General features: G+C 32.7%; 1 protein-coding gene across 1 annotated transcript in view; it reads left to right on the plus strand.

Annotated features, from left to right (window-relative positions):
* The window catches only part of PCDH10 (protocadherin 10), a 39,819-nt gene extending 22,864 nt beyond the window's left edge, over positions 1–16,955 (plus strand). The window contains exon 5 of the mRNA XM_029235663.1: positions 15,482–16,955. Within this exon, the coding sequence (XP_029091496.1) occupies positions 15,482–15,501 (20 nt within the window). The 3' untranslated portion in view covers positions 15,502–16,955. The remainder of the gene's footprint in view (positions 1–15,481) is intronic.
* Positions 16,956–27,848: the final 10,893 nt, after the last annotated feature.

Here is a 27,848-nt window from a genome sequence, read left to right on the forward strand (position 1 = left end):
ATAACCTATCTGAAGAGACTCTAAAGGATTGAGGGACTGTGAATTAAGAAGAAAAGGGGAGAGGTGACCAAACAAATGTTAAGTGTTTAAACAAATATTTCACAGATAAATATCCTGAACTTGACATTGATATTTGCTCCTAAGAGAAATGGAAGCACATTACCTAGAAAGCTTTACAAACTACAAACGTATGCATACGCCAACTGTAATTTGGTGGAATAGCACTTTCTAGCCCTGTGATGTATTCCCACAGAATGCTTTTCTAATACTGGGTCTGGTTTAAAGGAGTGAAGGATGGGGCTCAGTTTTACTAGGGGAAAAGGAAAGGCAATTGAGAAAGCTTGGATTTTTATATATTTCCTTTCCTTCCTGTTTCTACACAGATGACTTCTTATCTTTCGTATTTTGGAATTTGGGGAAGGAAACATTTGGCTTCTTAAATCCTTTTTTTCTCTCTCACACACTGAATTGCAATGGATGATTAAATGTCTAGGAACAGAAATTTTAAAATCCTAGTTTTAGAAGGAAATTTGGGAAAATAAATATAGTGCAAAAGCTGAGTATGAAAAAGTCTAGTATATTTTATATATGCAATAAGTACCATAGAGTATGTCTATTAAAAGTATGCATTACAACTTAAAGATTTAAGACTTCATATTATATATAATAATTTATAAAAGAAATGACTATAGATTTTAATATCTATATGAAGATATTTTAAATATATTCATCAAATATTGAATCTCCTCTTAATATTGAGTTGGCTTATTTCTCTTATAATAAGAATTTTCCATTTTGGTATCATATTATCCTCTGCTGAATTTTAAGGAAAATCCTTGGTGTCAGTTACTGTGGAATGACTTACAAATAAAAATGCAGCAGCTATCATTAGTGACTCAGGGTCAAGTGGCCTACTTTACTTAAACCTAGTGGTGATACGTGCTTTCTTAATTATTTTGGAGGATATAGCAAATAGGCTATATATGATCATTATATCTTGGATCGATACTTTGGAGAGTAAATTAAAATGTAGCATTAGCTTGGTAAGGGTGGAGGCATGAATAAATCACGCACTTAAGAAAGGGAAAATAGTCAAATGGGGGAATGGTGTTGTATAAACATTAATGCTTGATTTAAGAACAGTAGTAGCTACTACTGAGTGCCTATTTTATAGGCATTGAGAAGATGAAATGACACACTACAATTTCATAAATATACAACCAGTGTTACAAAGTGATAGTTCTTCTCATCAATTAAGGGTCATGAAATAAGCTCTATGAATTTCAGATTATAGTAAATAATTTTAGAAATGTTTGAGAATATTTTATGATTATATAAATATACTCAATTTTATATAGGCAAAGGGGTTTTTGGTAGTAGACAATGTAGAAATGCCTTTTATTGATAAACTGGAGTGAATTTTAACTCCTTTGAAGTTGAATTAAAAGTAAGGATTTGAGAAATCTATATTTTTAAATTATATTATGAAACGGTGGGAAGATAATTATTTCTCAAATTATAACAACAAAATATTGACTCTATTGAAATGTGACTGGGAAAGGTTTTTTTTTTTTTTAATGCAGGCTTACTTTAGAATTGTTTTTAGGCAAATACTTGACATTGAATAATTTTATTTTCATCTCTCAGACTTAAAATTGACCTTGAAATCTAGAAACATAATCCGTAAGAACTTAAATTGCTTGCCTTGTAGGAATTCTTCACAGGAATTGTGATTTCTTAATGCTTATAAAAGGTGTGCTAAAATATCCAATATGGGGGAATATTACCTTTGCTTTAAATAAAAGCATTTAACATAATTTACAAAGGGTATATTATATTGTTTTGAAATTAATTTTAAATCTATGTCTTTTAAAAAATCTATTAAAGTTTTTCACATTTCAACTACTTTCTAATTCTGAGGGGTAGATATCAATAGGTCCTATTGTTTATAATACTATTCTTTATTGTAAAGTAGTGCTATGGTAGTTTGAAACTGTAAAAAGGTTTTTAACCAGCTGTTTTAAACTGACCTTCCCAAGCTACTGACAAAAACAGTGTGACCCACATTCAAGAAAACTTATTATTGAAGACATACTATATTGTAGGCATGGTGACCTTCAGTTTTGTTTGCCATAGATCTAGATTATGTAAATGTTCTCAAGGCCAGCCATATAGGAAAATGATCCTTATCACAGACTGATGTGAAAATAGGATCAATATCTTAATTTAAAATACAGATGTAATAACAATCAACTGAAATACTCCTGGAGATATCCAGGGGAAAAATAGAAATACTATGAGAACTCTGGTTGAGAAGGTGTAAAGGGCATCAGATCAACTTCATTACTAGTGATCCCACAAAGCCTCAGGCATCCTCATCCTATAAGGATACCATACCTCCTGCACAGATCAAATCAGCTCAGATCAAGTCATCTCAGTGTCATCTGCTCTGGGCCGTGCTAGAAACATGCAAAAGCATGTTCAATTATTGATATCTCTCCACTCCATACCTCATAATACCTCATACAAACTTCCTTTGAAATGGTTTTGAAAAAAATGAAGAAACAAACCTCGGACATATTACAATACCAGTGAAAAGTTTTCCTCTTCCTTTACGATGTATGTGGAGTACAACCTGCTTGCCTACTTGGATTGTGGTGTCCTTAGTAAATATTTAAAAAAGACCCTAGTCATTATTTTCAGGGTAGGTTTTCCTAAGCATCACTAATTTTATTCATTTTGACTTTACGATAGCTTGGAACATTTAATTTCACAAGACATCATTTTCTGATTTTGTTCTCAAAGTATGCATGTACTTCCTTTGGACACATAGCCTGCTACAGAATTACAAGAGTGGGTCTCTATACTGGTCCTCACATCAGAGAAGTGATGTGTAGTTAAGCGCTCCAGTTATAGAGCCAATCTGCCAATCTGCCATGGTTCAAATACTGATCCAGCCAGTTACTAGCTGTGTGACCTCTGTAATTTCTTTAATCTTCCTGTAACTCATTTTCCTTATCTGTGACATAGATCCTCAAAAGCTCATTGTGGAGATTAAATTATTTAACATATTTAAAGCAGTGAGTGCTTGGCCCAAAGGAAACACTCATTAGGTGTTCAGGGCAACCATATATTCAGTTAAAATTGGAACAATGACATCAGCCTGAGTATGGAGAAAATTTAAATTCTGGGTTTAAATAGAACTAATTATGCTTTCTTTTACTCCCAGAGAAAAATCAGACTCCAAATGTTCTTTTCATGATATATCACTATTTTACATCTGCAGTGTATATCCTTTCACATAATACATATGGTTTAAAAGTACAGTATCCCTATTTTTCTTTTTCATCTGTGAAACCAATGAAATGGATAGATAAGAACCAAAATTATAATGCCCAGTAAAGACTAAGCTTTATTTGTTTTATAAGATGTTAGTCACGAAGCATGATTATAACTTTAAACATTTCATATTCTCATTATTTTACTTAACTTGTGCATGTCCAATGAGTGGAGATATTTGATTATGAGCAATAAACAGTAAAAATAAACTGATAAAGAATACTCTTTTTTGAAACAACTGATTTTTATTTCATATAGAAAGCAGCATATTATATTTGATGATTGTAGAAAAATAAAGACTATTTCTTCAGGTCAAAAATTCCATATCCAATTTGACTTAATCTACATTTTGACAATTGTACTAACCCTTTAGAGAAATTCTGGCCTTAGGCAAGATATTGTTACTCCAAAGAGTTCTGATATCCCTGTGTGAGAGACACAAATGCCCTAAAATTATCACAAAAAGTAAATGTAAAGAGTCTATTAGTGTGGAAAATTGGGTTTTTCTATAAGATATACCAAAGATATCTATGTCTGCCATAAATCAGTCTTTACACGCAGAAGCCCAAAGATTTTCCTGCCTCCTTTTTCTTCCCTAAAACCCTATTATCTGATAAACTCTTTCAGTTACCCTTATATTTATATTTTTGTACTTTTGTCTTTCACAGTCAGAAAGAACTAGCAAATGATGTCACAAGCCCTTTTGAGAAACGCCTGAAAAACTGCCCAAACTTTACTTTTTTGTTTATGCCTTATTCATTGAACTCTCTCAGGTGTAATTCTCTTGATTTTATGGTTCTCTGTTTTCTGTCTTCTACCTTCCCATCAGTTCTGCATAGGTATCATGATTTTGCCTAGAAAACAAGAGGCCTAACAACTAAGTTCCAGTGCCCAGTTGCATGCATTATATGTGCTTATTTCTTTTTATCTTTATGACTATTTAGAAGAAAGTCAGTAAGGATTTGTTACATGGGGTTTAATTTTTGTTTTTGGTTTACTAGCAGAGCATTACTGCAGTTGTCAATCTTTGTGGTAATAAGGGCCCGACGGAGAATGATAGGGGAAGGATCAGAGACATTCTGAAAAAAAAATTATAGTATTAGAATTATAAATGTAAGAATAAAAGGCAAAGAAAGTAGTTATCAAGGATGGTTCTCAGGTCTTGAGACTGCATGATTGGGAGAAGATTGCATCCCCAATCTCACAATTAATTGTGAGACAGTGTAGAAAACAAGTGTGCTTTCTTTTTTAAATTAAGATTTTTAGAAGTGAAAAGTAGATACTAGGGAAGATAACTGAAAATACTAGTAAATCGAGATACAACGGGAGTTATTTTTGGATAGGAAAGATTTGATCAAATATATGTGACATTTAATCACTTTAAATACGTTATTTTAAATGCCATGATTAAATTTGTCCCTGTGTCTTCACCATTTCTGTGAGTTGCAGACCAGATGTTCCTAGGGTGAGATTTACTTGTGAGTGTCTCTCTGTGAAAAAAATAAACCCTGAAGCAGTATTTTATTTAAAAAAAAAAAGATTCATATAAAAATCTTACATAAATCATATATAAATCTTATACAGTGTATTTAATATTTGTGATCATTATATGCCTTATTTTTCTTTGTTAAAATCTGTGGAAAAAAATGTCCCATCTTTTCTACGGGTTCCTGGCTTTAATTGCTGCTGACAGAACCTGAGGCTTGAGACAATGGGATAGAATCACTTCCTAGAGAAGCTCATATCACTGCTTTTTTTCTGTCACAACTACCTTAGAATTGAGTTATCAACCACAAAACATCCAGGGAGTCATTTTGACTGCAGAACACTTTGTCACTTTTGGAAGATTTAGGGTGATGGAATGCAAACTATTTCCAGATGTGTAAAGTATAAACCCTGGATCCTCGGCTGGGCTCTGTGAGAAGACACAGGCGTACTTTCTTTTTTGCATTCCCCGAACCCAGTCATTTCTTCCTAATTCACAAAAATTAATGAAAACCCCTCTACTTCTCTGTCTGGCTTCCACTGTCAAATAATTAGAGAATTTATTTATATTCACAGACATTTGACTTTAATATGTTCCTCTTTAAAAATCTTGAGAGGCTTTCTGCTTCGGCTGCAATAACGTTCACGCTGTTATTAGCTTTAAAAGTTTTTTGTTTAAACCCTGCCTACATTTTTTAGTTTCATGCCATTCAGTGATTGTAGGCTTCTTGATACACTGTTTTTCCCAGGCCCTTGCACTTTGACATTCCATTCTCCCTCTGGAATGCTCTCTCATTGGAAAAACCACTCCCACCCCGGCTGCTTGGCCATCTACTCATCCATCAAGATTCAACTCCTTTTACCTTTAATGGGAAGCCTTCCCAGACAAAGAGATATATACAATCTTCTTGTAACTTCTTATAGATTTTATATGTAATTGCTATTGTTAAACTATCCTATAAAACAATTGTTAGCCTATTGGACTGGTAGATCTTTTAGAGAAGAATCCATGTGTATTCATTTTACAGTCTCAAATCCCAGAACTTTGTCTGGAGCAAAGTAAATACCCATAAAGCCATATTAGACTACATCAATTAATCAATAAATGAACCATCCTAAAACCAGAAGCGAGTGCATTTCTTTTTCTCCTTAGTTATTTAGGCATCTTCCCAATTTACATAAATTAATATAATTATAGTAATCTCTGAATGGCAAAACAAACAAACAAACAACCCCCCCAAACCTAACCATTTCCACTCCTAACATACACTCTCCTGGATTTCATCATTTTTCAACCTTCCTTGATTTTCATGTTCTTTTATTCTGGCCTTACATATACTGCTACTAGCTCTTTTATTTTTTATTTGTTTATTTTTTTTCTGATTGATTGCTTTCTCTTTAATAACTCCTTAATCCTCATATTTCAATATCACCAACTGCTAATTTCACAGTCTATTTCTTTTCAGTTGTCTGTCGCATATAATTCACAAACATATACATAAACATTAAGTAAAAATGAGGTAATCTTATACATGAACATAAAGTGGGATCCACTGTACATATATGAGTATAAGCAGGAGACTGTTGTAATATGGGATAACCAGGGCTACAGGTAATTTATCTGGCTTTCCTTTGGGTTTCTGGGGTTTTCATGTAACAGTTTTTAAGCCTTTGGTGTTTTTGTTTATCATCAGTATTGCACAAGTTATTTTCAGATTTTTCTTTATGGCATTGTGGCAACTAAAGAGTATCTCAGATACTTTTTTTAAAACAAGGATACAACATTTTAATTTTGTTCTGTGAGAATTTTATTACGAGACATGTAGGTACATTTGTACTTTAGTCATATTTTAATAATGATGTAGATATGTTATATATAAATATACATTGTCAATACTATTTAACCTGGTTAATTATTTAAACAAATACTGGACTTAACAAAGGTTAATTATTTAAAACTTGAACTTTTTCCTAGATTTATTGTGATACTTTTCATAAATAGTAAATGTATAACATGACTTTTATTGACTTTATTAGGTGGTTAAATATTTGCAGTAATTAGGAAAAACCCTAATCAAACACAAAGTTTAAAGTTATGGAATGTAATATAACTGTGTAAGGATTTAACTCTTGTCATTTAATTAGAACATAACTAAAATGATTTTTAATGTTTAAGCATGGTAGTGATCTTATTTTAACAAATTCGCATTTTTGTGATGTTTTTAAAGCTGAGTTTGATTCACTGCTTATCGGTTTTCAAATCTCTAATTATCTGATTCTAGATTAAATTGAAGGTCCAAGAGGGAGGTAGTTTAATGAGTTTCTAGAATAGAACTAAAATTAGAATGTATATTTAGATTTAAATTTTAGAATAAATAATTAAAAATTATGGTTCTTATGCAAAGAAGAAAGAACCTTTTATCAAATATGCTATATCTACCTCACAAAAAAAAATGCTTCAATTGAAATCAAGGTTAAAATTTAATTATAATACAAAAAAATTTAAATGACAAGATTGTGTTCATCTATGATAACTGATTTTTTATATTTTATCTCCTTTTGAATTCTTACATCTTCATTTTAAAATCATTTTACATGGAAATATGTACAAAATGTATTATATGAACTACAGTTCTACAAATTAATTAGAGAATATAGTGTAATATTTTTCTAGGAAAAACAGCCTAACATTCTCCTCAGTGGTAACTAGTATCATCTGTGCTATCATGTAGCTGATATCTTGAGGATATGGTTGCCAGATCTAACAAATAAAAATACATGACACCCAAATGTTGCATGGGGGGTATGTATACTAACTAATTATTCACTGTTTATCTGAAATTCAACTGTAACTGGACACCCTGTATTTTATCTGGCAACTCCGCTTAAGAAGTTATTGGCACCTGTAGTCTTGGGTTCCTAACCTGTTTAGTGTGGGGATGTTTTTCTAGATACAGAAAACCAGTGGTTAGCTTTCACTTTTCAGTGAGTCAGATTTCAACCCTTCTGAGCCTGCAGTTCCTGTTATTAATCTGCTATTCGCTTTGACATAGAAGCAACTGAATGATGTTAGGGGAAGTCAGATCATCAAGTATATTAAATAAATAGCCATACTTCTACACACCGTTTCTAAGTCATGTGTGTTGTGTCTCTTTTTTGAAAATAACCTTGTAAAAATTGTGCTATTAGTATTTTATTTACCAGCCCAGAAGATTTTCCACTTATTTTCATGGCTTAGTTATCTAAAGTGTTAGTTGAATTATTTTGAAATCTTATCACTATTTAAGTAGGCTATTAGTGGTTAATAAATTAGATACGTGGCTATGTATTTTTTAAATGAAGATCTTATGTATTTATTCTTAAGTTTTCCCTATCTTTCATTGCTGGAATTTCTCTGCTTGGTTTTCATATAGAAGACAAAGTTGTGCATGTCACTAGTAGTTGGTTTAATATTGTGATACAGTGATGTTGTTTGTTGCAAATAAGTCTAAATAGGTATAACATCCCTATACTTAGAGGAATAACTAATGCCTTGCAGGAATTTTCCAAACCTTTACTTGGAAAATTAATGCTAATTTCAACCTTACAGGGAAGTAACTAATTTGATCTCCTTATAATATTGTTTTGAAGGAAACTACTAGAAATATAAGTATCTAAATATCAGTAAATATCAGCTCCATAATTCTCAAAGAAAAAAAAAGGAAACATTTATTCTTTAAAGAAGCATATGGATGTCTTGTTAGAATTTAGAGACACATAATCATGGTATTTGTCTAAGTTAAATGAAGGATCTTTTGTCATTATTAAAGTAAGAGTTAATTGAGTGGATTTTCTTCAAAAGAAGTTTCAAGGGTATTTCTTTATTGCCATGTAAAGAATGCAATTTTCAAATAGTTGTGGAAAAAATCACAGTTTCCATATTTTAGTACATTATGGTAAAGAATTCCAGAAATTTTTTCAATGATATTATAAACATGGAGAGCAATATGTGTTAGAGAGTTCCATTTCCTAAATATATGCCAATGTAGGGGCGGAGCATTTAAAAAGAATTCAGTCTCCAGACTTGATTTTAAGATACCATTCAGGCAAGGGGGTTTTGTTTGTCAAAGAGAGCCTGGATGGTGACCAAAGTGTTCTTGGTAGGGTCATGTCCTATTACTTTTTTCGCCCTCAGGGAAAATTTGTTAAGCTTTCAAGGCATAATTTTTGACATTTCTAGGTAAGTTTGGAATACATCCATTCAATCTATAAAATGCAAGTACTTTGTCATGCTAAGTTTTTTTAAACAAATATTTTAATATAAAAGTTTATCTCTTTAGCATTTAAAAAGATATTTAGAATATTGACAATTTTTGTGTCTAGATGATTACCATGTGTTTTTTGATATTTTGCTTAAATCAATTCAGGCAATGATAATAATCAAAGTATATTGTCTAATTAAAGGAGTTAATATACTATCACTGTTTTTTGTTGTAGATTTTAAAGCACTCTTAATTAAAGTAGTTAATTAGAGACAAAGATTTTTAAACCAAACAAAATTGAGTTACTGTAATTACACCTACCCTGTTAATACATAGCACAGGGAGATCAGCTCAGTGGTTTGTGACCACTTAGAGGGGTGGGATAGGGAGGGTGGGAGGGAGATGCAAGAGGGAGGGGATATGGGGATATATGTACACATATAGCTGATTCACTTTGTTATACAGCAGAAACTAACACAACACTGTAAAGCAATTATACTCCAATAAAGATGTTAAAATATATATATTAATGGTAGTTGACAAGGTTGCAGTAACCCACAGAGTAGATATTTCTTGCTGAATGTACTATTGCCTTAATAAGAAGGTAGTTTTAAATCACACATATTCACATACACACAAACACATACAAGTATATAGAAATTTCTAAAAGCCTATGGATTTTCTATCTACAAGAAATTCATGATGTTTTGGGAGACTCACTTGCTCAAACAAAGCTATGTGAAGGTAATGGTATTCTGCCATACTTTTGGATTCTACTTGTAGACAGATAGAAGCCCCTATTTTCAAGGCTATGAAGTCTTTTAACTAACAACAAAATGTGGTTTAAAAATAAGCTCCGTTTGTAATACTAAATACTGTAATTTTCACAGGTGGTACATATAGGGCTTTGCACAGTGCATCAACACTGCTTGATCTCAAGGGTAACTTCCAGCTTATGAAATTAATTCTGTCTTTGCCCACACCATTCTTAGTAAGCAAATGAAGTCCAATTCATTTCTATTTTGTGACCTCAAGTTCATATACAGTCTCCATCACAACTAAAAAATAGCAGTTTTGGTCACTAGGTTCTGGCACTTAGGGGTGCCAGAATTTCTAGAGCTAAAATGTCTATAAAGAGAATATTATGCTCAATATGTTTGTCTCCTATCTTAGAAAGGATCCATTTATTGATGTACATTTCTAATCCACAAAACTACACTTACTGATTTCTTATCCCTTAAAATACCCATGGATTTATCTTTTAATTTAATAGGCATTTAATAATTGCAAATTATGTTGTAAGCATTGCGTGCATATATAGACTAAACTAAAAATAAACACTTGGCTTTACGATGTATTTCTTAGGTGAGTGGTCTGAAGTCTTATTTGAGTCATTTATTTCAAAAAGTTTCCTTTCTAAAAAACTAATCAAGTTTACAAATGGGAATCACCTCCTCCAAATGAACTCTTGCTTTCTAGATATATTCTATAATCTCTTAACTCTGTCAAACTAGAATAAAAAGGCATATTGTTTGATGAAAGGAAATTTAACATGAGGATGCTGTGAACATTATGAAATAAATATAAGAATGCAAGTTTATATTGCTCTGAGCTACAGTTATTAGACAGAAAGACAATCTATATTATACTAACAGAAGGCTGTCAGTCTCTATAATTCATAATAAACCATAGCATGTAATTTTTTTAATTATATATATATTTAATTTCAAATATTTTTGTAATTTTTTGAGAGGAGGAAAACATTTACAATATGAACAAGATACAACTATATTAAAAAAATAAAAGCAAATATAAGGGCGTTCCAGTGGGAAGATCAAAAACAGAACAGCGACCCATTTTAATAGTTAACACAACTATGCTCATCTCAGAACTTTAGGGTTAAACAGAAAAAAAACTCTTTAGAGACATTTTTGAAGAGAATCTTCAAAAATGGTTCAAGAATAAGACAGAGGAAAGTTAAAAGAACTGATTATTCGCTGGACAGATCTCTAATGGGGCTTACTTTTAAATGATCTTTCAGTTTATGATGTGCTTTCACACAGGGAACAGAGAGTAGATGTTTCTGACTCCTACAAGGGGTAATGGGCTTAAACTCTTGTACTATAGTTCACTTTATACATAAAGAAGTGTCCTGACCCTGAGGCTCAGGAAACATTTGAATGACTTCCCGAGTAGCTTACTGATCTCAGCTTCTAGAAGTTTTTCACTGTAGTGGAGAGTCTCCATCATCTGGGATATTTGAAGGCTGTTCTTTCTTTCAGTGGCAGAAATAGATTAGATCACTTCATAAGCTTTATTTATTACTTTAGCTTCTGTGATTTACGCTGTCATAAAGTATAAAGAGTATTATGCTTCCTGCTACGCAAGTAGAGGAATGTGAATATTCAAATGATTAAATTGTCATTTTAATATATTATACAATATTATTTTTTCACCAGATTTTTAGTAAACTATAGTATGTTGAAGAAATAGAATATCACTGGTGATGTTTTTCAATTATTTTTTGCAACATACATATTTACAGACAGTCTTCTTAAGTCATTCATCAGAATTTTTAAATGTCCAACAGTTTAATATCAGACTTTACAAATTACCAAAGGCAGTAACACGATTCCACAGTATAAGGAAAAATATGCATCATGGAACTTTCATTAAAACAGTATGTATATGCTGAAAATATACATACGTATACCTGTTAAATATATACACACATATATATGCTAAATTATAAAAGGTAGATATTTGAACCTCTTCTCCATTAATAGTAATTTTTCATCTGTAGTTCAGGCAGTAAGATAAATGTGTTAAATGTAACATTTATATGACTCACTTTGAAGAATAAATGCAGTGAATGAATAAATAGAGGTAAAAACAAACAAACAAATAAATAAATAAATAAAATAAAATTCCAGTAATCTGGAATCACAGTATCTGGAAAGATAGTCACAAAGTTGTTAGCAGCAGTTATCATTTTTTGGGTATTTTTGAGTGCTTTTATTCTTATTTGGCTTTTTCTGTGCTGTTTGAATTTTAAATTTTTAATGAATTTTATTTTATTTTTGAATTTTTAAAGTAAATATGTGTAATTCTACAAATATATATATATTGTAAATACTTATAAGTACAGCTTTTTAAAAACATATAATTAAGGAAGAATTGACATAGTTAAAAAAAAAGGAATGCTAATAGTCCTTTTTCTATTACTTTTGACTTGAATGAAAATAAAATATTTTATTCATATCAAGTAACTAAATCCCTCTACATGCTGATGAATAGCTAAGGAAAAATGCATTTGTGAAATGAAAAGAAAAAGTAGAAATTCTCCAACTATGCTTTGATAATTTCAAAACATATACAGAATACATCAGAAAGCATGAAGATTCAATGTATTTGACCCATACTCTGTAGCCTGAAATGCTTAACAAATGCATGACCATAATCGTTAATACTGTGGAATAACTGTCCTTGGTATGGACTCTAAAATGTAATAGCGTCAATTTGTCTCTTATATTTGTGTGCTACTTCCAACATTAACCCATATATCCCCCAAAGAACAATGATTTTTCAGTATTCAGACTCACCTTTTAAAAGCCTTGAAACAGGGGGCCTCCCTGGTAGTGCAGTGGTTGAGAGTCTGCCTGCCGATGTAGGGGACACGTGTTTGTGCCCCGGTCCGGGAAGATCCCACATGCCGTGGAGTGGCTAGGCCTGTGGGGAAAGAAAAAAAAAAAAAAAAAAGCCTTGAAACAAAATGTATATGACTGTAACTTTAGTAATAATATATTTTATTTTCTCTAGTTTGTCTAGCAATACTTAACATTCGGGAAATTAGCTTTTGAAATAAAGGAAATCTTCCCTCTCCATTCTAATTTGTTCTGACCTTCAACTTCAGCCCTTACACTTGTCCTATTCAGATTTGCATTCCTGAATTAACAGATAGATGGGAAGAGGTAAATGTAACGAAAGGTGATTATATTGTTCGGAGAACTACTGCTTGTGTTTATGTTTCAGATATTGAGTATATTATATGCTAAACATGTGTTCTTGTAACAGTGAACCACTTTAATAACACGATTTTTCTGTATCCTAATTAAATCAAATGAACGTATAATATCTAGGTTAATAACTTATTTTATAAGTAATTTTTTTTTTTTTTTTTTTTTGCGGTACGCGGGCCTCTCACTGTTGTGGCCTCTCCCGTTGTGGAGCACAGGCTCCGGACGCGCAGGCTCAGCGGCCATGGCTCACGGGCCCAGCCGCTCTGCGGCATGTGGGATCTTCCCGGACCGGCACACGAACCCGTGTCCCCTGCATCGGCAGGCGGACTCTCAACCACTGCGCCACCAGGGAAGCCCCCTATAAGTAATCTTTTAACCTAATTAGAAATATTTTACTCATTTAAACATGTGTTAGGTTGACTAATCTCTGCATTTACACTAAGAAGTAGCTTTTCAGTGTATTCATTTTTTTCACATAATGAGTTAGTTTATAGGTTGAGTATATATAGGTCATTACTGAGTTTCTTTTTTATTTTGAACTAGTAGACTGTTTCCTAAAAATCAGTAGTTTCTGATTTATACTGTTTAAGAAAAACTTCAAACTGTAAGTAATATCTCCAACTTATTTTGAAAAAAAATAATTTGTAAAATTATTTCTGGGTTGTCCAGAAAAGTGCAAGATTACACCTTGTGTAGTTATTAATAATGCTCCGTTTCAGCTACACAATTGTGCAGTTTAGACAATACGTTATTTGATCACTATAATTATTTGTTCCAATTCATTTTCTAAACCTGTGTTTCTGTGATGGCTAAATATTTTAATTTACTTGAGAATTTTAAATCCTGATTGATACAAACAAAATGTAAATCATTCATATTTATCAAGTTTATCACGAAGCAGAGAATTTGAATTCAAAGGCATAGGAAAATAAGATTCGATTCTTTTAAAAGAGTGAAGTTTCTATTTGCTTATATAATAGAATACTCTTTGTAGCATTATGACCAGGTAAGTTATAATAGCTACCATGTGGTCCCCTGTTATAGCTAATTCATTTTATAATTCATGATATTATATGATATTATAAAAATATGTTTTGATTATTTTCAGTACTGGTTACTACACAGAAGATGTATATATTCATTTTCACTTTGATTTCTGTCAGTGGTGGTACCTGATTTTTACAATTTTAATTGATGTATCTTTGCTAAAAGGTGAACTAATGAAGAAATGCTTGATGGTCTGGTCAGAAACTGAGTTTGTGAGGAAAAATAAATGAGAGAATCAGGGAAAATAAATTAAGAAAATATAAAACTAGAAAATCTACTTGAAATGAGTGGAAATACCATAGGAGAGGAAGTGAACTCATCAGCATGTTCTTACATTCGTAGAAAACAACAAAAAAAGTAACTTTTCACCAGTTTGAAACAATTCAGTTATGCTACTTAATGTTGTACTTATTTTTTAATGAGATACACATATATGTGTTTTTTAATCACAATTGAACCATCTTGATTTTTAGCTCATTTTTATTATACATCTCTTATGTCCCAGATACTGATCTAGGAGATGCAGTCTCTGTTCTCATTGTGCTCATGGTCAAATATCACAAAGATTATGAATAAGTGGGAAGAAGTATCCTTTATCATTATAAATTAAATACTTAAGATCATAAATTCTGAATGATTGAATCTGGACATCCTGCTTCATAATTCATTTTATAAGACTGGGCCACATTCAATAATATCTTTTTCTCCCTTTCGCCTATTCCCACCTTAGAAGAAAACTGATTCCTTTCAGGGGATAAATTTACCTTACAAAATTATAAGCCATAAAAAGATTTGGTTTTTATATAATTCTAAAAAAATTAGATAAAATAAACCTCAAAAATGTGAATCATCCTTTAATTTTTAACTACATGAACACTTCCTGGTACAGTTTTCTCCTATTATATGTAGATTTAATACATGTAACTTAGAGCTTGTTAAATTAAATATATAACCACTTATCATAGATATTCTAAAGACTTGTTCTAGAAATGTAAGGACCACAATTTTTTCCTCTATTCTGATTGTGCATAAATAGTGAAGTAGGGATTGTTTTGTAGATAACTTTAAAAAGTTAATCACATAATTGAGGGTTGGTATATAAAGCTCACATTTCCCATGCAAAACTGATTTGTATAAATGTCAAAATTGTCATTTTCAGAAACCCAAACAACAGAATGACTGTGGCTATTAGAAGCCAAGGTGACACAGAAATATCTTGCCACTACCTGGGTCTGGTAGGGGGATACAACTTGTTTCCAGCTGTATTTGCTTCTTTTACAATACTGTGCAATTCTAAACACCAACAGTCAGGCTGTTTCTCTTAGAGTATTTTTCTTTTCTTTTTCACAGCACGGAAAAGGATATGCTAGTCAATTCTACAGGACTTACCTGAAGCAGCATGATTTGCACAAAGTCGACCAACAAAAGCATCAACTTTTCAACTTCATTATCTTGGCCATCCAGTTAGTTGTGTGTAACTGAGTATTAGGTTGCCAGCGGAGTCATTATGGCCAATTATAGGACCTAATTGCTCTCAGCAGGCCTGAGAAATGAGTTGAAATGTGCAGAACTGTAGAAACTTTAGGCAACTGATTTTGCCTCTCCGATCAGTGTGTGCCTGTTTACAGCACTATATATCTTTCTCTCTCCAAATGTCACTGAGCCCTTTAGATGTTTATATTCACCACGAGAAGCCAGTTATAAAGATAAAGGAAATTTGTGCATTATAAATGCAATATCACTGTTTTAAGCTTGACTGTTTTATATTATTTTTGTGTGATCAAGTGTTCCCCAAACTATTCCAACTTTACAAGAGAGATTGTGATTATGTTCTTTTCACCTGTGGGTTATAAAAAATGTTGTATTCTGAAGACCCACAAAATATCAAAGACATTCTGTAGTTTATACACCGTGTTGCAAAGTGTTTACTGTACTATTTCAAAGCTTCTAAATAAATATAAAATATATATATTATATTATATAATTTTCCTAAAATGTGGTACAACTTAGTTGGTTTTTAAATGGATTCATACAGTCCACATCATATAATAAAGTAAAAGGTAATTCAGGGTCCCAAAGATAACACTTACTAAGAAAAAAATAATCATTAATCGTTTCCTTCCAGTTTTTGTATCTTATTCAACCCTGTTTTTCCTTGTTTAAAAGAAAATGAAGCTCTAAGCTGCAAAATTTTGTCAAGAACTCGTACTGATTTTCAATGCCAAAGATATAGCTGTCGATGTTATCAGAGGAGCGCTGAACATGTACTATCAAAATATCTAACAATCTACATTATTTCGATTCTATTTCTATGGCTTTGAATTTAGAATCATTTAAAGATTTTATAAAGAATTTATAAATTCACCTGTATCTGTTGTTAGGAAAAAAAAAAAACACTGGGTGTGCCTGTACATTCTGTGGTGTAAAATATGTTATTGAAAATTATTATTTTAAATGAAGTTCTTCAATCATATAATTCACACAAAGTTTTATTTTACATAGTTTTACATAGTTTTGTGACTTCTAATAACACATGCATATAAAATCTATAACTCTATATGAATATATAGAGGTACATAAATATCTGAACTGGTACAGAATAACTATAAGATATAAAGGATCTCTAAATTTAAAACAAATTACATAAATTTGGAGACAGAAACATGGTACATTACTCTTTTAGTGTTATATGTGAAAATTTTATAGCTTAAATATAGTCAGTGTTTTATTAATGAGAAAATTCTTCATGAGTGGGCCTTGAAAAGTGAAGTTTGCTTTTTATGTTTATGTCAACAAGGTTAATTATTAAATTCAGTAAGATGCATTTTCATTTCTTTTACATATTTTCCTTTTATTATACTGTTTGTTGCTTGTTGAAGTACAATTAAGAAAGAAAAATCAGAGGATGTGATAATCTTCTAAGCAAAAACCAGATCTGTCACAGTTCCCCTCTAAAAACTCCCTCAACATTGTATCTAAATGTTTGCCAAACCCAAATTGCAGACTGATTTTGAAATATTTCCCTTAATTTTAACAGATCTTATGTTCGATGATAGTTTGAATCATGCTATGTTTTTAAAGAACAGACTAAACTTAGCACGTAACAAATGTTTTCCACCTAATTTTATGTCATCTAAATGGGAATACTTTCCTAGATTTAACATTAAAATGCATACATATATTCCTAGGTCCTTGATGTGTATATTTGAGTGATATCTTGGTATCACTCATTTTTCTTATCAGATTAGACATTAATATGTCATAATCCCAATTTATATATCAAAGTAATGTGTGTGATGTTCCAGCATTTTGGGGACCCTTTAAAAATAAATGAAGCTAATTTGTCACATATGACACATAAAGCACACACACTCACTAGATCCAGCAGTAAACTTTTCTTAAAATTTTGGCATTACTACATTAATATTTTGAATGATAGACTATTTTAGTAAGGAAACATTTTTATATAATTTAACTAGAAAAAAGTCTGTTTGTTGTAACTGCTTTTTAAACAAGAAAATTATTTTCTTGTTGAATCACTCTGCTTTAATTAAAACTTTTCACTCACCATTCTACAGTTATGGGGAAACTCATATCCATCTGCCTTATTACACGCACTGAAAATAAGGTTATACTCACTTCCTATGTAACAGCTATATTAATTCATTTGACTTAAAGAAATTTTATTTAATTATTTAATCCTTTATATCATTGTGTATAATTTCCCTTGAACCAACTTCTCATACCATATATTTGTCTATTTGTTTTTTTAATATATTATAGTAACCTGTTATACTAATTTGCATTTTAGCTCTTAAATTTTATCAATCTACAAAAACAAAAAAACACAAAATTTTTACCTAATCTGTGGGATAAATAGAATTATTTAAACAAAAAATAGTAAAAGATTAGCTATTAATGTATCTATTGCATCCAGAATAAGTCAGAAGTTACAACAGAGTAAAGATATGATTTTATTAAACATTTATCAAAATGTTTTCTCCCAGTGAGGGGAACCTTGAGATGGAAGTATGCAACCAATCAATAATGAAGTTTTTCAAACAAACATTTATGAGATTTGTATGAAAAGGAATTTTAGAATAAGTTTTATAATTAATCTAGTCATCCTAATATCCAATCTTCCATAATTGTATACATATCAAAGGAAAATAATACCCAAATTATTAGACAGTATTTCATCAATGAATTATTTCAGAAAATAATCATGACATTTACTTCTTGTTAACATGGCTAGTTTTAGAGTAGTAAAAGTCAATATTTTTCTGTGGAAACAGTGTCTTGATGTTTCAGAGGTATGTCAAATGACAATTTTTAGAAATATTCCATCTGTATGTAAAATTCTAATTTTTAACTTGTGAACATAAGTTTGTGACATCATTTTAAATCAAATATTTAAATATCACATTAGAATTACTTTACAGATATAATGATGTCTGCATCATTATAAGTGTATCATCTTTCTTGGTAAATACTAAGGAAATATGCATATTTTATTTTATGAAGATATTAAATGCAATGCCTTTATCAAACATTGCAAATTAAGTGCTATGGTAGAAGATTTAAAGATTTTAATTACTTTTTCTCCTGTTTCATTTCTTAATAGTGCTATAATTTGCTGTTGGGTCGTTTGTAATGTAGAAACCCTCCTGCATCTCCCGTAAGAGGTGAAAAGAAAATCCTCACAATTTTTGACATAAACTTTAATAACTGTGCATTAATTGTACCATTTTACCTTCCAAAAGTTATTTACTGGTGTAAAGTTCATCTTTAATATAGTTATTCAGTCAGAATGTTGCAAGTGTTAAGTAGGATAAAGAAAACTACTCGTTACTGACTGATAATAGCACTGTTATTTGTCATTGCATGTGGTTTTTTTCTCCCCTTTATATTTCTGTGTGTGTGTTTAATACCCAAGGAGTTCAAAAATACTGAAAACATTGATATACTTGATAATTTTTCTGAAAATCTTATATTTTTCATATTGCAATTTCTTGGGTTATTTATCTTTTTCAACTCTAATTTTGTAGTGGTAAAGGCTTTGCACTTAACATCCTTTTTATGTTCCTTTTTAACAAGGAAAAACAGAAAATGACAAAATTCCATATTTTTTATGCCATGGAGTAGTAAAATTATTTTATATATTGTTAGCATTTCAAGGAATATCCCTCTGCTAGGTCAAACAAAAATCCTTAGACAGTAATTTGTGAAACTACTGTTCGGTAGAGTATTTTTGTTTTCTTCTAAAACTTGGCATAGGTTTTAGATTATAGCATTCTTTGAGAATGCTGGTAGATGGGTGCCGCCAGAGTATTGCAGGCAATAATATGACTAAAATTCTAATACCTTTAGTGTGCATGCATGTATTTCTAACCACTGCTATTTTTTAAGTATTTGTAAAATTAGAAAAATGGCTTTTATTTCTTGAAAACTTGTCACATGCTCAGTTTGAAGTTTTACACTCCAGATGTTTTTGAGTTGCATGAAAATAATGCATTAATGATGCAAAAATATTGAATTTTCACATGAGACTCAAAAATTTCTGAATGAGAGAACTCAGACTTCCAATACATCCATACATCCTTGAGCTGAAAGTAAGCAGGGAATTTCAGCTTTAAACACATTTTTGAGACAGTTATCTGTGAGTGAAAACAGGGTATTATAACAAAAGATGAGTTTAAATCTTAACTATAGTGTTTGTTACTGTGAATGCTATAATGATACCTAAGTAAAATGAGTGTAAATGTAATATATTATTTTATACTGCTGTATACATACAAAATAAATAAAACTAGGATACATATTATGCCATTTTTCCATGCATGGATCTTCCACTTACGCCTGTGGGAGCTTTGGATAAAAATCAGTGGCAAAATATGGCTCTAAGTTTAAAAACAACTAATGCTGATTTAGTAATTTTAGTCTTAATATATCAGGTCTAAGGGGACATCTGTTCAAAACTGTTTCATTTGAAGCAACATATGCTAGGTTTAAAGGATTTCACTATATTTATAGCTTTGAAAGTAGGCATTTAGTTCCATATGATTCTCATGATACCCACAATGAATATTTTATATATATATACATTTCCACCTGATGTTATATTTCTTTTTAATTTTTTAAGTGGTAGTAATACAAAGGTCCACAAAGATTAATACAAAGGTTTTATATAGGATATGAGTGCCTTCAAGCAATAAAAGAAAAAACACTTTATCTAAAATTTAGAAACAAACTATTTCATATTTAAAGTTGATAGAAACATAAAAAAATCATATGGGTATCATTTCCCAAGACAAAAATATGAATTAAGGAATAGACTTTTCTGTAATGTGAAAACATCTGAATGAATCTTATAGAAATTTACATTCTGAAATAGCTAAAATGTAATAGAAGAGATGTATGCTTCTTAATCCCATGTGTGGATTGTATAAATTATTTTCTTGAGTTCAAACCACACATATCTGGACAGAGGTTCATTTTATGAAGCAAAGAAGGAGAAGACTAGGTATTTGAACAACTAATAATGCCAACGTTATGGTGGGAAAGAACTGAATAAAATATACAGGAATGATAGTTCTCAATGAAATGTTAACAGCTATAACCACAAGTTGCTTTGGTTCCCCTATAGACCTGTATCTCCTACCCCTTATTATTATACTTTCTGGGAATCATATCATGGACTCTTCTATTTAACACAGATTATGAATTTTCAGAGCTAAAATTAAATTTATTATATTACAAACATAAATTAAATTTCACCAATGAGGGGATGTAACATGGCAATATCTGCCTTCAAGAAAATTCTAGTTTGCTTTGGGAATGAAAGAAATAAGAGGAGAATATTAAATAATAAAATAAGCAAATAATTAACGGATTACATTTGCGGTCAAAACCCAACAGTGGGTCATGAGAGCAATTCAATATTTTAAGACGACAGCATTAAATCAAAAATAAGTAAATGGAATAGGAAAAAATAGCATAGAAAAGTATCAAAACTCATTACTCATGGTAAAAGCCAATAATTCTTTGTAAAACATTTTTCAGATACATGTGTGAAATAGGTCACCATGTGAACTGTATTTCTTGCTGTGAACATTGTCCTAAATGTTAGAAAAGCACTGCACCATATGATCTCTATTTCAAATTTAAACTTTTTGAATGCTGTGAGAAGACAGGCAAGATCTTTTTGAAAAGTCACTTCTCATCTGAATCTTAATCTTTACCTTTGCAAAATATGGAGAAGTACACTTAGTTGTAGAATCTTTTGAGAATTAGGTGAATTGATGCATGTGAAATGCATAGCACAATGTTAACGCACCATTAAGTGGCATATTTTATTATTAATATTGTTTTCCATTACTTTATTCTTGGTTACCTAAAGTATGGAATACAGTCTGAGAATGGAAATAATTCGTTTCTCAAAATTCCAGACTGCTTTAGAGTTGTATTTAAGTAGTGCTAATTTCAAAACCTCGAGATGAAAAGAGACCTGATTTTGATATCCACTCATCAGCTCAGCCCATGTGTGCCTCTCTATTTATTGGTGGTACAGAGTCCAGGAAGTCAAAATCACAGCTGTTGAGTTCCAGTCATCTCCCTCAACTCTTTTTTGCAAATCTCAAGTTGCCCTCTATCCCTACTAAAGAAAAATATATATGTATGTTTGCACTAGGCCATATTTACCTGATTTTTTGACCTGACCCCAATGTGCTTTCTGAATATCATTCTATTTCCATGCAAAGAAATGTGGGTTGGAATTAACTGCATATCTGACAGAATCACACTTTTTGCATATGACATTATAAATATTATAAAAGGAATTTGGGCAGTATTTACTATCTGCTCAGTGGAAATTGCATTTCTTTTTTAATGGTTCTGATCGTAGACTTCTTGAATTTGTCCTTTCTTAGCCTGGCAGACTGTTCTCCAGAGCTGTGCTTTGGCTGTGCAAAAAGTTTAAACATTTTTCTTTTTTCTCTTTAATCAATTGGAAGTTTTATGTCCTTGTCATAAAAATGGGATTTAAATTTATCAGTTAAAATAAGGCAGTTCATATTCAACTATGACTAAGTTAATGTTTCTAAGGGAACATTTATATTTTAAAGGAAATTTATTAATCCATGTGAAAATTTCTATTGAGAATATTGTGTAGATGAAGATACTTTTTGTCTTATTTCCTTTTAACTTATGTACTTTTGAGAGCAGTTGATAATCATTGGGCAACACCTAAAGGAATCCACTTAGGAGTAAGGACCATTTAATTAACATTGCCATCACCTAGTCTGGAGCACAACTCCCATTCCCTCCCCTTCCCTTATCAGTGTGAGTGACTCGTCTCTTAATCAGGACAATGGGAAGAATATGATTGTTGACAGGGTGAATTGCATAAACCTGAAATTCTGAATTTTATTCTAAAAGTGTGAGACTGTCATTCTCAGTTGTGTTTCCTAATTAACAATGGAGTGAGTGGCAACTTTCAAAGTTTTCTGTCAATTCTTTCTCTCAAAATTGATATCCATGTGTGTGTATGTGTGTGATGGGTAGGTATTAATCAACAACAAAAGAAACTCATATGGGTGAATACACGAAGAGAAAGAATTGTATTATAGGTAAACAAATTCTGTGCCCTTCCATTAATTAATGTTTAGAATATCAAAATGCCTAGCTGAAAGGTAATAATATTTGATTGCAACAAGCTGGCTTGGGCTTTTCCACACTTGGGCAATCAGTGATCAACTTTTTTTGACATTTTGTGAAAACCACCCTTATTTATTACTGGGCTACATAGACCACAAAGAGACAGCACAGTGGTTACAATAAAATACACTGAGTAAGGATGAATTAGAGAGAGAAAGTGAGAAACGAGAGAGGGAGAAAGAAAGAGACTATGATCATCTTCCTTCATTCTGTGGTTTTAAGAGACTGAGAAGCAGGTTTGATTTCTGAAGTCTATGTAGTCATATACATATGTAACTTAAAACATGGAGAAAAGTAATAAAAATAAATGATTGTTGAGTAATTCTTGTTAAAATATGACAAAGAATGAAATAAAGTGATGCAGTATGCCCTACGAAGTAGTAAAAAAGAGAAGAAATACATAAATTGTATTTCAAAATATAGTAATACCAAACTCTTTCACTGAGATGCCTGAAGAGATGCTTCCTTTGTTTCCATTGTTTCTTTGACAAAGATGTATGGATTCATGTGCCCAGTGTTTGCAAATATTACTCAGTTCAAAGATGTCTCAATGATCCTAAGATAATGTACTTGTAATTATAGGAACCAGAACAAGGGAAGAATTGGCGATACCATTAGCAAATCATGTGGAATCATGTGACACTGTCATAACATTTCATAAATCTATACGACAAGGCTGTACCACTGTGATTATCATTTCAGGGTATTGCTGCTGAGGTGGGAAGCAAGTTTTCAACTGCAAATCAGTTACTTGGAGTGAACAAGGTGTACATAGTAGGCATTTTAAAATATTAGCCTTTAGATATTAGCATTTTAGATATTAGCACAGAGTTTTAGTTTAAGATGTAACATTTCTTTTAACATTCTTAATAGAAGAGTGTATTCCAACATGAGATATAACAATTGAAAGATAAACATAAGTGCTGCAAATTACTAAGCATTACCCAATTTAGATTTAGTAAGATAACTCATAAGAACAGACCGAAAGTTGTAAATATCTAGCTAGACAACAAATGAGCACAACTAACTTCAGATTGGACTAGTAAAAATGGAGGGGGAAGGACAGAATTGACAGACATGTCAAATAATAGATGGATTGAACTTCCTCTTGGATTAGATGGTCAGCTGACTGATGAGGGAGAGGGAGAAGTTATCACTGAGATTTTTTTTGCCTCAGTGGATCTTGCTGCCTTTAAGCAAGACAATACAAAAGAACAAAAAAAGGTTTGGGGAGAAGGTAATCTTATTTGTAGAAGAGCTTGTTAACTTTCTCCTTACCATTCAAGCTTTATTAAGCTTGTTATCCAAATGGGACCTGATCTGCCTTATGTATTAACATTCCCAGAGAATTCTAGACTTTTATCCTTATGTCACATGGAAGTCTCTCTACTGTATTCTACTTTATTCTTTGTGTGATAATTGATTATTATTACTATTTAAATTATACTTCTTAAGTTAATTTTTTCATTAATTATGTTTATTTGGAAATCATTCTAAAAATACATAGTATGTAAATTATAAATATTTTTAAAGTTTTTTTTTTCTTGTGTAACTTTGGCTACTGTATATGCCAAAAATGGGCTTGACCAATTTAAAGAGGATACAGATTAAACCAAACCCTCTAGCTCTTTTTTGTGACACATACATGACACATAATGAAGAGGAAGCCATGTAAATAAAAATAAATAAAAGACATAATAAGTGTATAAAACTTATTTTTTAATCTTCCTTTAGCATTTATTTTTGAAAAAGTCATAACACTTTCATGTTTTTGGCCCATATTCATAAACTATTATCTGACCTCACTTAGCAATTAATCTTATTTTCTGTTTTGCTTTGTTTATAAGTGGGCCCTGAAGAATAATAGGATTTTAGTGCAGAACAGAACCTTGAAAATATTCTGGCCCTTATCCTACCTATGAAGATGAGACAAATACAGACCAACTGATGTAAGAACCTAACCATAAACCTAACTCTTCTTATCCAGACCCTTTCTCTTAACTCTGAGCTCTGGGTCTAGGGCAGGATATGCTTCCAGTCTCTGTGTTTTATTTTAACTTGAAATCCTAGGAGTAACTATACTTAAAAATAAACAAATAAGTTATAGCATCTAGAACTTCATTTATGTTTTAAAATTTCAATGTTCTCCCTGTCACATGGTCATTGGTAAGGATGATTCTCGTGTATAAGACACCATGAAATTTGGACTAAGAAACTGAAGTCAGTTCTGACTGTCCTTTTGTGATTTAGTTTTAGAATGCTGTTTTAATATACGCATTTCTATTCACCTTAACAACATGTTATGTGGGCAGCGAATAAGCAAAACTGGAGTCAAACAAACATGAGTACATCTCCCAGAGAAATCATATTTAACAAACTGCTGCTTCACCAAGAGTACATCTGCATAACCTAGTTTTACAAAATTCACATCATCCCACCCAATAAGTTCACCCAGTGTAGCTCAACTTACTTCAACTAATTTCATCAAATACTGAAAAATAAATAAGGTAGGAAAAGGGTAGTTTTAATTATCAACTATCCACCCTATTGATGAGGGAGAGATTTCCACCCTAGGGTTATAGGATGGAGAACACACGGCATCTGAAGCTGGACAGACAGGGTGAAATTGAAAACAACCTATTAGTCACATATTCTCACAGCTTGAGGGGGAAGGACACCACACAAAACACAGGGCCACAGTGGGGTTACAGTCAGGGACAGAATGAAAACCAGGGGCTACGAGAAGCAGGCTTTTCTGGTATCAAAAGGGAGGGTTTCTCCTTGGTTCCTACTGAAGGATGTGCTTGGTCTGTTTGAATTCAATGGGACTGGCAAGGAAATGCTACTCCTTGTTATGTCAGATGTCAAGGCAGCGCATAACATTTGGCCTTAATTTTAGCCCTTAGACCATGATTGACTCCTTGATGCCTTGCCATCGATTTTTATGTTGGTGATGAATTGAGATTTCTAGGGAGTAGAAATGCCTCTTTAGGATGTGAAATAGGCACTTGAGGAGGAAGAGGGCCACATAGTGAGGTGGTTTTCAAAAACATGAATTTTAGAGGTGTTCGTTTTATAGCCAATAAGGGAAATTGAGGAATCTTTGTGGCATTGTAGAGGGAGTGCTTGTGGCTTCAGACTAATCCATGCCTGTGGCAATAGCAGGGGGTCCATTTGCTCTCATGGAAGGGGGCATTATATCTCTCAATTAAACTGACTGTCTGCGGTTTAGTGGGGACATGGGAGGTGCATTGAATAACTTCTTCAAGAGCCCAACTTGTCAATTTTGAGAAGTGAAATGAATGCCTTGGCCGCTATCTATTATGATCATTGGAATTCTGAAGGGGATAAGGAGTGTTCTGATGACGACTTGAATTGGGGACTTAGTACAGGTGGTGACATCTCTACCTTTATTTATAGTTTAGGTCTCTGTGAGGCAAGAGATTCCCAGAGTCCTTTATCTCAAAGGGAAGTTCTCTGGTGGTCCAGTGGTTAGGACTCTGTGCTTTCACTACCATGGCCCAGGTTCAGTCTCTGGTTGGAGAACTGAGATCGTGCAAGCTATGTGTTGTGGCCAAGAAATTAAAAAATAAATAAATTTTTTTAAAAGAGGGCAACTCATGGGCTTCCCTGGTGGTGCAGTGGTTGAGAGTCCGCCTGCCGATGCAGGGGACACGGGTTCGTGCCCTGGTCTGGGAAGATCCCAAATGCCGCGGAGCGGCTGGGCCCGTGAGCCGTGGCCGCTGAGCCTGCGCATCCAGAGCCTGTGCTCTGCAACGGGAGAGACCACAACAGTGAGAGGCCTGCGTACCGCAAAGGAAAAAAAAAAAAAAAAAGAGGGCAACTCTTAAGTAAGTTAATAAAAATGTACTGTATAGTAAATGGGGTCATTTACTGGCCTGGGTCTCTGGTGTTAAGATGATTGTCTGATGTGTGGCTAACTGTGCTGGCTCTTAGATCCTGTCATTTATCAGGGACATCCTGGATTAGGAATGGAAAGCAGCAACATTCCACTGAGCTCCATCATATGTAACGGTAACAATATGGTCTGTAAAGTGTATAAAGTCCCATTAATGGTCACTCAGTTGCTCCCAAGGGACTCTCCAGGTTGCCAAGGAGTCTGGGAGTTCATTGACCTCCTCTAGCACCGTGACATCTGACAAGGGACTGAGGAGAAGTGAGGCTATCCCATCCTGCAGGTGGATATGTCAGAGGGTCCGAGTTTGGGTCCAGCCTATAGAAAGGAGGCCATGGTCACTGTGCAGAGCTGGTAGACTCCTGGTTGCTTCCATAACCTGAGGCATAAGGGCCAGCTTGGAGTGGAAGCATAGATGTCCAGGGTTTGTGAGAGACTATTTTCAAAAGAGCTTAGCACGTGGCCAACAGTCACCACTCTAATGGTATATAGCGCAAGGCCAAGGAGGGCAGCCTCCTGTATGAGAATTCATAGGAAATTTATGGCCTTCATAGGTGGTCCAGAGACTCCAGGAGCCATGAGAAGAGGTTGCTACAGTCTCTACAGTGAAGGAATCCCTGGGAATCCCTGAGTACACTTAAGGGAGTAACTGCAGATTTCAAATTGGACAGACTCTTGACCATTTTGTTTGAGGGTTCCCCAATAAAGGTGGGCGATTTGCAAGTAACTGCATAAATGGGCTTAAGTAAAATTTGTAAATAAGTAATATGTTGCCTCCAGATCTCCCAAAGATCTAAAAGATGTTGGGTTGTATAAACATTGTATGTGCTGAGAAGGATCAATTGCTGTTTCTTTCAGTGTCAGGATGGGGCAGCCCTCAGTTTACCAGAGGATTTTCAGGAATTTAACAGAAGTTACAGGGCCTACCACTATGTAGAGGGCAATGGCCCATACCCATTTTGTGAGACTTTGTGAGAATTTGTATGCCCTAAACATACGTGTCTAACAAATCTCCTCAGAAGATGTCATCAAGGTAATATAATACCTGTGTTCCTGGAGAAGGGTGCATGCAATTCTTATCTTGGC

Source organism: Monodon monoceros, unplaced genomic scaffold (assembly GCF_005190385.1).
Source record: "Monodon monoceros isolate NGI ecotype Baffin Bay Population unplaced genomic scaffold, NGI_Narwhal_1 Super_Scaffold_20, whole genome shotgun sequence".
In the NCBI taxonomy this organism is placed as follows: Eukaryota; Metazoa; Chordata; class Mammalia; order Artiodactyla; family Monodontidae; genus Monodon; species Monodon monoceros.